The sequence below is a fragment of the Gossypium hirsutum genome, chromosome A10, assembly GCF_007990345.1.
Source record: "Gossypium hirsutum isolate 1008001.06 chromosome A10, Gossypium_hirsutum_v2.1, whole genome shotgun sequence".
Classification (NCBI taxonomy): domain Eukaryota; kingdom Viridiplantae; phylum Streptophyta; class Magnoliopsida; order Malvales; family Malvaceae; genus Gossypium; species Gossypium hirsutum.
The window spans coordinates 28,497,440-28,509,544 of NC_053433.1; the positions used below are offsets into that span (position 1 = coordinate 28,497,440).

The 12,105-nt window shown below is 32.4% G+C and overlaps 1 protein-coding gene across 1 annotated transcript; it reads left to right on the top strand.

Moving 5' to 3' along the window:
- Positions 1-1,132: 1,132 nt before the first annotated feature.
- LOC107897880 (kinesin-like protein KIN-10A) lies at positions 1,133-5,216 on the top strand. Its single transcript, XM_016823463.2, has 6 exons — positions 1,133-1,898; positions 2,504-2,659; positions 2,759-2,866; positions 2,973-3,083; positions 3,168-4,481; positions 4,559-5,216. The coding sequence occupies exons 1-6, from the start codon at positions 1,233-1,235 to the stop codon at positions 4,760-4,762; spliced, it is 2,559 nt and encodes an 852-aa protein (XP_016678952.1). The 5' UTR covers positions 1,133-1,232; the 3' UTR covers positions 4,763-5,216.
- Positions 5,217-12,105: the final 6,889 nt, after the last annotated feature.

Consider the following 12,105-nt stretch of genomic DNA (forward strand, 5'->3'; position numbering starts at 1 on the left):
TAATTCTCCAAATGTATGTTATACAACACCAAATCAATGGATCCTTTTTGACATGATGTCAATAATACTTTATGATACGATGATGTCTATCTCCTTAACTAGAAAAATAATAAATACAAATATGAAAGTTTTTAAGTATGAATTTCGAGTCTCATGATTTCAAATACCAAATAAAAAATCGGGTTAAAATTAGATAAAACTAATTCATAAAATTAAAAAATAATCAAAGGGATAAATTTGTTCAAATAAACAAAAATTGAACAAAATAATTTGGTGGTTGTTTTGCGCAAATTTGCGCCCCTTCTCTCTAAACCTAAACTAACTATTTATATAGTATTAATAATAATATAATAATAACTAAAGCCTCTCTACTATTATATAATATTAATATTAATCTAAGATTAATATATGTTTAAAAATACAAATGTTAATAGAAATAATAAAATAATTCTAAAATTTGTATTTTGTGCGTCAACATAAATTTTTGTGTCAAAATTTTCGCACAATCTTTATATCCGCTTGTTTCCTCACACCATTGAATAATAATTATACCTACATAAAAAATTATCAATTAAGTACCAAAATAGGTAAAATTCATATAAAAAATTAATTAAAATAAAAAATAAAAATATATCGATTAAGCTTATTATAAAAAGATATTATTTTTATTTAATATTTAATAATTTTATATTGTTATTAAAATATTAAAATAAATTAGTCATTACATTTTTAATATTTATATTATAGTATTAAATCATTTATTTTCATGAAACATATATAAGATTAAGAGACAAACAAAATTATTAGAAATAAGGTTAAGTGTGGTTATTACACAGAATATTTAAGTCAGTAAATTAATGAAACAGTAGAGGAGGGAGGTATAACAAACATTTCATCTCAGCTATTATTAAAACTTGCACTAATTATTAATCAATTATATACAGGACGCATTAAGTTAATGGAGTTCATACTTTTTAAATAAAATCAATTCTACCAGATTTCTTCAATCAACGGTCGGATTAACGCAGCCAAATCCAATGGTCATTAGAAAATAAAGAGATCAAAGAAAATAGACGTTGGAATGTAACGGCTACTTTCCTTTTAGTTTAAAATAAATAAAACTTCAGAAAGGAAAAAAGTGAAAACCCCTAAAAACCTGCACTTTCAATTAGCTTCAATCTTCTTTCTTTCTTTCTTCTTCTTCTTCCTCAGCCAAGAAAACGAAAAAAGAAATGGCTCCCACACCATCTTCTTCTTCGAAATTAAGCCAAACCCATATGAGAACACCCCAATCGAAGCAGCGTTTAAACTTCTCGTCAACACGAAACAACCCCCAACACCCATCTCCTAACCCAAACTCCATTGCAGCCAAAGAAAACCCACCAGGGGAACACCCAGTTGAAGTCATCGGCAGAATAAGAAACTATCCTGGTGACCAGAAAGACAAAAACCCCATCCCGTTTCTCCATATCAATCCTGATAACAACACTCTCCGTGTCCGGGCTGATATAGGGTACCGGGACTTTTCCCTGGATGGGGTTTCTTCTTCCGAGGAAGAAGATCTCGATGCTTTTTATAAGAAATTCATTGAGTCGAGGATCAATGGGGTGAAAATGGGGGCTAAGTGTACTGTTATGATGTATGGCCCAACTGGTTCAGGGAAGAGTCATACTATGTTTGGGTGTCCAAAGCAACCTGGGATTGTTTATAGGTCATTGAAAGGTATATTGGGAGAACCTGGAGAGGATGAGAATGGAGGGGAAAGATTGGGAGTTGGGACTTTTGTTCAAGTCACTGTTTTGGAGATCTATAATGAGGAAATTTATGATCTTTTGTCAACTAATGGAGGTGGAGGTGGATTTGGATTTGGATGGCCTAAAGGTGGCAATGGATCTAAGGTAAGTGCAATTTTTGTATTTAAATTATTGTCGGTATTGATGATCTAATTCACTTTTTCAATGCATTCATAATAGTTTGAGTTGATATTTACATTGTTTCTCATGTTCTTTATATACATTACGAAGGGCTTTTCCCACATTAGTTAGCCAGCCTCATTTTAATTGAAAATTGAATGATTTGAATGTGCTAACGGAAATTGTTAAGCTTGCTACTAATTTATCAATGTCAGGTGCTAATTTCACTCTCATGGCTTAATTAACTAAGTTTTTTAACAATTCACTTGGAGATGATATGAGCCAAACTTAATAGCAATAAAATAAGAGTTCATAACACAGTAGCTTTAGTTTTTGTAAAAAATGGCATTTTAGGTAATTCCTAGTGTAGTTGTATCTACTTACCAGTGTTATTAATGTTGTCATTAATCTTTATCCTATGTTGCGTACTCTTCGTTTTTTCTTGAAATACTCTTGATCGTGATATATGAGGATATTATCTCCAAAGATCCTCTAGTTACACGAAAAATCATAGAAAAATTTGACCATACCTTATCCAACACTCTCACCGATATCAAGTAACAACTTTTTCAATGTTTCTGTATTTGCAGGCGAAACTAGAAGTAATGGGAAAGAAGGTTAAGAATGCAAATTTCATATCTGGGAATGAAGCTGGAAAGATTTCAAAAGAGATTCAGAAAGTAGAGAAGAGACGAATTGTGAAAAGCACTCTCTGCAATGAAAGGAGTTCTCGAAGTCACTGCATGGTATGACCTTTTGTATCTTTAATTCTAAATCACCTTGTCTCAATTCTTGTTGCTTAAGGGGGGAAAAAAAGTTAACATTTTTTTTTTCAATTTTCATAGATAATCCTTGATGTTCCTACTGTTGGAGGAAGATTAATGCTTGTGGACATGGCAGGTTCCGAAAATATCGATCAAGCAGGTCAAGTTGGATTTGAAGCAAAAATGCAGGTAAAAGTCTATGTCGCTCATTTTGTACTTGATTATTCATATCAATGTAATATCCATGATTTCTTAGTTATTTTGTTGTTTACTTTGAACGGAATGAAAATTGCAGACAGCAAAGATAAATCAGGGAAACATAGCACTGAAGAGAGTTGTTGAATCCATTGCAAATGGAGATTCTCATGTGCCCTTCAGAGATAGTAAGTTGACAATGTTGCTACAGGTAAGTTCAAGTTGCCTTTTGTTGTCATTCATGGACACAAAGTCCTTTTAAATGTTTGTCTCATGGACTTCAGTGTAATCTCAGGACTCTTTTGAGGATGATCAATCAAAGATTTTAATGATACTTTGTGCAAATCCAGATCCTAAGGAGATACACAAGACAGTTTGCACCCTTGAATATGGAGCAAAAGCAAAATGTATCGTCCGCTGTCCACATACACTGACCAAGGACAAAAATGAAGATTCATCATCTGCTGCTCTTTTAGGATCCAGGCTAGCAGCAATAGATCAGTTTATTCATAAACTACAGATGGAGAACAAGCTCAGAGAAAAAGAGAGAAATGAGGCACAAAAAGAGCTCTTAAAGAAAGAAGAAGAAGCGGTGGCGCTAAGAGCACTTGTGGAAGGGAAGGGTGCTTCTGGGGCAACTGAAGAAGAAATCAATGCGAAGGTAAATGAGCAGGCACTGATATTAAAACTTGAGTTGGAGAAGAAACTAGACAAATGCAGGCGGATGGCTGAAGAGTTGGTTGAAATGGAAAGGAGAAGAATGGAAGAAAGGATACTGCAACAGCTAGAAGAAGTCGAGATGCTAAGAAGGCGGTTGCAGGAAATCGAGTTTGAGTTATGCTGTTCGAGGGATGGAAGAAATGCTGAGGAGAATGAAGCAAAGGAATTGGATAGTGGAAGCAGCAACTTTGCTAAAAGGCTAATTGGGATATATGGTGATGAGATCCCAGGGATGGTTAAGTCAATGGACCTTGACATGGGTGATCCAGAACCAGTTATGCATGACAGTAGTGGTATTCATCCTGATGGTTTTGCTCCACAGTTCGGTCCTAAAACAGGTCTGAGCACTGTATATGAGGAAGAAGAAATCGAAGAAGACGAGGAACAAAAAGAGAATGAGGAAGATGAAGTAGTGGAGAAATTGATAATAGAGGAAAAGAGGGTGTGCTCAAGTGAGATAGTTAATGATTTGAGGCCTAAACAGTCGGATTCCGATACAGCCTCTTCGAGACTATTAAGAATTCAGAACATCTTTACACTCTGTGGGAACCAAAGAGAGCTTACTCAACAAATCAGCACTGAAACACCTACCAAACCAATGGCTGAAACCATTGATCATAATTGGTCCCAAGTGAAAAGTTTGGACAAGGAAAACTCACCACCTGGTTTAATGGCAGCATGCTTGAAAGAGAAAGAAACCCCCTACAATGACTTCACAGATGCCCAGATTGAAGTCTATGTAAAATGGGAGGCATCCAAGGAAATTCCTGGAAAGTTTATCACAACATTAAAGGTTGTGAAAGATGCAACACTTGCTGATCTGAGGAAGTTGATTGAGATCTATCTTTCTGCAGATAATCAAGCTTTCACTTTTCTATTGCTTGGGCCGGTAGGTTCTTATTGAAACTCAAATCCATAAACTATCTATGAACTTCATATGTTATATGCTTACTTCGGCATGTGCAGGATCTGACCGAGGCACCGGTGAAGAAAGAGAATGAAGGCACTGTCAAGGCTAGCAAGCTTCCACTCTGCAGCAACGGTTATATGGCATGCTTGAGGCCAGCAAAGGGTCTGCAGATAACAAATCATCTCCCTCTGAGATCACTACGATTGACTCCCATGGAAAACAAGCTTCCACTCACCCCCAACAATTCGATTCTTGCATAAGGTGATGACTTATCGACTCACACTCAGTGAGTCCCACTTCCTACTAGGATGGACGTTAGGTCGTATTTGTTCAGATGAAGAAGTGTTGAATGAAAATGCAGCCATGATTATATTATTCATATGTACTCTTACCTGGTACCTTTGATTATGGATTGCCTTTCATTTTGAATATTGAGAAACATTCTTAAGACATGGGATGGGAAAACACTCCAACTGACAACTGTTTATGTCTATTTTATGGTTCATGTTCGGGTTTCGGGGTTGCTCTTTCCATCAATGTCTATCTCCGAGGCCTAAACATGCATTCTTTCTTTGAGAGTGCAAAACCACTGCATCTAACACTTGTTGGTATCTCTTAACCTTGTTGTATGCATAAACATATAATATCAATAGTACGGAGTCAGGAATGTTTATGAAGCGTGCAATAAAAGAGGAGAGAATTTTTTTTTTCTTATTTCCATTACACTAATGGATGTTAGGTTACCTAACAGTTATAATTTTGGATAATTTTACATTTTAGCTTTTTTAATTCTTAACATTACCAATGAGGCTTTGGTTCAGTTGGCAAAGGTAGAGGTCATGAGTTTTGAATACTAAGTTCAAGACCTACTAGGTGGAGTTAGATATGTCTCTTACTTCCCTCATGTGCAGTTACTATATGTAAGTTTTAGTCCAATTTATTGATATTGTAAGAATTTAATTTTACTTTGTAATTACTATAATAATTTAATATTTATGGTTTTTTGAATAAGTAACAAATTTTTAGTTTTATAATTTAAGTTTAATAATATAATTGGATAAAATTATAACCCAAATGTTTATAACCTAAAATTAATAGGACCTAAAAAGTAAACTTCCCTAGCACATTTTAGAACCATGTTTATATGTATTTAAATCATTTAAATATGATTTTTTTAAAAGACTTATTGCTTTATATAAAAAAAATCAATTTTGAGATAAAAGATCTAAAATCAACGTTGATGTGGATAGTTTAAAATGGCACTATTTGGCACTCTAAATGAATGTAACGTGTATTGTCAATATTTTTAATTTAATATATTTTTACTAATTTAATTTTAAATAAATTAAAATAAATTTTTTAGTGCTTTTTATGTTTGTTTATCATTCATGTTCAGGGTTCGAGGTTATCCCTCCCAATAATATTATTTTCAATGTTCAAAACATGCTCTCTTCTTAAGAGTGCAATGTATCTTGCTATTACATCCAATATTTGTTGGTAAATTAAAATCATTTTTAATATTTGTTTAAATGAAAACATGTATAAAACATTTTTTTTACAATTTAAAATAGTTGTACGTAATAAGGTTTACAAAACTATTTTTTAATGAAATTCAAAACAGTATAACTTCTCCTATTAAAAAACCACATTAATTAAAAAAGTTTAAAACAATTTTTTTTTCAATTTAATTTTGGGTTGAAATTTTCTCCTCAATTTTTGAATTTTAATTCTGTATTTTATAAAATTAATTTTTTTATTTATCAAACATTTATTTTTAGTTGTTAAATTAAATTTTATTTTTAATGATATTTTAAAATTTTCAAATAAAATTTATTTTTCTTTAAAAATTAAAGTTTATTTTAATGATATTTTAAAATTTTAAAATTTTAAAATAAAATTTATTTTTCCTTAAACTTATACATGCCAATTTTTTTATAATGATATTTAAATACAAATACTGTAAATTATTATATATTAAAATTTGGTTATTTTTATTAATATATACAATTAACTCGTGCATCGCACTAGAAATAAAACTAGTGATATATATATAAATAATTTCTTGGATTTTCTAAGTTAAACATAGATGAATATTATAATTTTAATAGAGTTATTATTATTACTAAAAAGTAAAATATAAATAATGTTAAAATAATTTTATCTCAAAAAATGTAAAGGGGATAGTTTCATCAGTAAAATAATTTTATTCAAATTATTACTTTTAAATGTGATAATTAATTTTTTTAAATTTTATATTAAAATAAAAAATTCAAAATAGATAATTTTATAGATAACATATATATATATATATATATATATATATTTAAATTAAATCAAATGGATAATTTATCTAATTAGTTTTTATTTAAATAAATATTTATCTAAATTTTAAATTTTTATTATTTAATTAATAATTAATATCTAATATTATTATCATTATCTATTAAAATTTCAAGATTGCTTTTAATTTTTAAAATATAAATATGCTTTTTTTTAACGTAAATAAAAAATTATAAAAATTATCTTAAGAAAACAATTAAAATTAAAAAAAATATATTCGGCTTTTTTTATAAAAATAATATTAAAAATTAATTAATTAAAAAACTGTGATGAAATAAATTCTCGTTTGCTATAGTTACTGTCGGTGCCGCCTGACATATTAGCGACACTACCCTCACTTTTTCAGTCATTAACTAATCATGGGTTTCTAAAAAAATAACTTTTTAGTGATGTCACCTAATACAATAGCAACATCAGTATAGATTCTAAAAAAATTCACGTATTTTCAATTATACACAAAAAAAAGTATGAAAAAAGTAATTTTTTGAGTGTCGTCTAACAATAAGGTGGCACCACTTTAAAAAATTTTTCTAAAAAATTATTTGACACTTTAATTTGATAAAAAATGTGAAAAGTGGTATTTTGATAAATAAAAAAAGTAAAAATTTGCATGATAAAAATAAGCTTCTCTCCTTTCTCCCTTAATATATACGAAAATGATTTGTTTGCTACAGTACTAGTCGATGTCCCTTGACCAACCGGTGACACACACTCCATATGAAAAATAAAGATATGAAAGGGAATTTATTATTATAGGAATTTAAGATTGAGCAGTGATTAGGGGGAAGTAGATGGTGTCGTTGGTATGTCAGACGATACCAATAATAATTATAGCAAATATGTCATTTTTATATATATATTTTCTCCCGGGTCATTTTCGTATTTAATTAATTTTTTAAGATTATTTTAGAAAAAAAAACTTGCATTAGGTTACTTATAATCCAAGTCTCATGTTAAAATTATTTTGAAATTCAAAAGAGTGTCGCAGACCCATAAAAAAAATTATTGAATCAAAATAACTGTTAAAACGAAAATTACTAAATTTTGTAATATGTTTTTTTTGTTAAAGATTCAAGGCTTTTTTACCCAAATATTATAAAATAAAATAAAAATTCAAAAATGGTATCCCATCCCGATTAATTATGGGAATGGGTTGTTTTGGGAGAGGGGGAGGATGGTGGTGCAGAGGCAACACCACCTATTTTTTCTGACAGTGACAAAATTCAGTTAACCAAAAAAATATTATATTGATGGAGGATAATTAATAGGCGGCACCAAAATAACCCGTATAACCCATCACAACCCAAAAATTGGTGGTGTATACCTGACAGGCGGCACCAAAGGAAGCAGTCTCACCTCTACTTTGTAATTTTTTTTCTTTTTTTGAAAATAGAAAATATTGTTGTTTGTGATTAAAATAGTGTTAATGTTTCCTCTTTTTCTTCTTTGGACTCTGACACTGAATTATCTATTTTGGACTCTTGTGAATTTGCTTTCTAAACGTATAAAAACTTTAGACACCCTCATCTTTCTCTTTGACTCCTTTCCTACGAGCGTTTTAAGAATGAAATCATCTTCAACAGCCTTTGAACTAGAAATTTGGTGTTGAATTTCAAACTGAAGCTCACAAAGTGCCTTAGCCATGCTCGAAGTTCTTGAAAACCTATAGAATGCAGTGGGTGCTCTTATTTAAATTTGGCCCCAGGTGTATATAGCAGCATTATATCAAATAGGTTAAGGACAGTGCAAAAAATTCAATGGTGATAAAGGGATAATATAAGAAAGTACATACTGGCAGTTACAGAAAAGAATGCACTTAACCATGTCTTCAAACAGAGTAGGGGATCTGAAAACTCTCCTACTGAAACTCCTCAAATACTCAGTTGATTCTTCTTTTCCATGTAATGTTTCCACAATACTACGAAACTCTCTCACCTTGTTTTCCTCGGACTCCAACAACCGCAACATTCTAGACACCTGGTTTAAAAGAGAGTGGCAGTGCGGTGGAGAGAGGGAGGATGCACTATAAACGCAGAGGTAGAGAGTGGGAGAAAAAGAAGTGGGTGGTTGAGAGATGCGGACGGTAACTGTAAGAGGAGGAGAAGTGAGACGTAAAGGTTCAAACAGGCTTTTTCCCTCGATCTCACATTTGCCGTCTTCCATGGAATATCAGAACCGATACTCGGTAGCAATTCATATTTATCAAGTAGTAAACATAATTTGCATATTACTCAACATTAACCACAAAGCATAATATTTCACGATTAAAAATCAGCATATCATATAATTAACATCAATAACTTAAAAGTAACAATTATGCTACATTATTTACACATGAACTTACCTTGGTACCAAAATATAAAGATTTTGCAATTTAGTCCACAATCTTTTCTTTTCCTCGATCGCGACTTGAATCTCGTTTCTCTTGATTATGGAGCTTGAAAGTTGAAGAAACCCTAGTTATGGAGAGAGGGGGAATTTAGGCAGCAACTAAGGAGGACGATGACCAATTTTGTGTTATTTTTCCCATTTTATTTCATTTAATATCCAAATGACCAAAATGCCCCTCCTTACTAAACTTTCAAAATTCCTTCCATGTCCTAATTTTGTCCATGAACTTAAAATTGGTCAAATTCCTATTTAAGACCTCCTAATTAATATTTCAATGCAATTTCATACTAAAAACTTCTAGAATGCAAATTTTGCAACTTATTCGATTTAGTCCCTACTTTCAATTTAAGCACTTTAGGCATAGAATTTCATCTCGAAATTTTCACACAATCATGCAATCATATCATAATCATCAAAATAATTATAAAATAATTATTTCTATCTCAGATTTGTGGTCACGAAACCACTATTTCGATTAAGCCCTAATTCAGGATATTACAACTCTCCCCCCTTTTAAGGATTTTCGTCCTCGAAAATCTTACCGGTAAACAGGTGTGGGTATTGGTTTCTCATAGTTTCTTCAGATTCCCATGTAGTTTCTTCTACCCCATGCTTTTGCCACAACACTTTTACAAGTGCAACACTTTTATTTCTTAGTTGCTTGACTTCTCGAGCTAAAATCTTAATCGGTTCTTCTTCATAAGTCATATCCGGTCGTAGTTCAATTTCTGTCGGTGAAATTATATGTGAAGGATCCGAACGATACCGACGTAACATAGATACGTGAAACACATCATGAATCTTCTCTAATTCAGGTGGTAACGCTAGCCGATATGCTACCAGTCCAACTTTTTCAATTATTTCATACGGTCTAATAAAATGCGGACTTAACTTGCCCTTTCGTCCAAATCTAAGGACTTTCTTCCATGGTGACACTTTTAAAAATACCTTATCACCAACTTGAAACTCCATTTCTTTTCGTTTCAAATCCGCATAAGATTTTTGTCTATCTGAAGCAGCTGTCAAACAATCTCGAATCACTTTCACCTTTTCTTCGGTTTCTTTTATTAAATCAACTCCATAAATCTAATTTTCCTTGAGTTCAGTCCAATACAATGGCGTCCGACATTTACGACCATATAATGCTTCATAAGGTGCCATCTTCAAACTTGTCTGATAACTATTATTATAAGCAAATTCTACCAACGGTAAATACTTTTCCCAACTACCTTGAAATTCCAATACACAACATCTGAGCATGTCTTCAAGAATCTGAATTACTCTCTCTGATTGTCCATCAGTTTGTGGATGAAAGGCAGTGCTGAAATTTAACTTGTACCTAATGCTTCTTGCAACTTTTGCCAAAACCGTGAGGTAAACCTCGGATCTCTATCTGAAATGATTGACAAAGGTATCCCATGAAGTCTAAAAATCTCTCGGATATACAATTCAGCCAACTTATTAAGAGAATAATCTGTACATATCGGAATAAAATGAGCCGATTTAGTCAGTCTGTCAACTATTGCCCAGATGGCATTTTTCTTCCCTGGAGTTAACGGCGACCCTGATATAAAATCCATAGTAATCCGATCCCATTTCCATTCAAGAACCATAATAGGCTGGAGTGATCCCAAAGGTACTTGGTGTTCAGCTTTCACTTGTTGACAAACTAAGCACTTTGATACAAACTCGGAAATATCTCTTTTCATTCCACTCCACCAGTACATTTTCTTCAAGTCATTATACATCTTCGCACTGCCCGGATGAACCGCTAAAGAACCATTATGTGCTTCATGCAAAATCTTTTGAATCAACTCATCATTTTTCGGTACACAAATCTGATTTTTAAACATCAAACAACTATCAGAACCGATTCTGAAATCTAATCCCGTATCAGCTTCACACTGTTTTCTTTTGGCTAGCAAATCTTGATCATTTTTCTGAGCTTCAGAAATCTCTTGTAAAAACATCGGTCTTGCTCTTAACTCTGCTAGAATCGAACCGTCATCTGAAATTTTCAACTGAGTGTTCATAACTCTCAAAGAAAACAACAACTTTCTGCTTAAAGCGTCGGCAACCACATTCGCTTTTCCCGGATGATAATCAATAACAAGCTCATAATCTTTCAATAACTCCAACCATCTTCGCTGTCTCAAATTCAAGTCTTTTTGTGACATCAAGTATTTAAGACTTTTGTGATCGGTATATACTCGACACTTTTCACCATACAAATAATGTCGCCAAATCTTCAAAGCAAATACCACCGCAACCAATTCCAAATCGTGAGTAGGATAATTCCTCTCATGAGGTTTTAACTATCTCGAAGCATAAGCCACCACTTTTCCTTCTTGCATGAGGACACACCCCAAACCATTTAGAGAAGCATCACTATACACCACAAATTCTTTACCTGATTCGGGTTGTATCAACACTGGTGCTTCAGTTAATAACTTTTTCAATTCTTCGAAACTCTGTTGACATTCTTCCGTCCATTCAAATTTAACATCCTTTCGGAGTAGTCTAGTCATAGGAGCAGCAATTATAGAAAATCCATTTACAAACCGCCGATAATACCCAGCTAGCCCCAAGAAACTTCTAACTTCAGTTACGTTTTTCGGTGGTTTCCAATCAACAATGGCTGAAATTTTACTAGGATCAACCCGTATACCATCACCTGAAACAATATGACCCAAAAATCCAACTTCCCGGAGTCAAAATTCACTTTTACTAAACTTAGCATACAGTTGCTTATCTCTCAAAGTTTGCAAAACTATCCTCAAATGCTCAGCATGCTCTGTCTCATCTTTTGAATAAATTAAAATATCATCTATAAACACCACAACAAATCTGTCCAAGTATGGCCGAAATATGC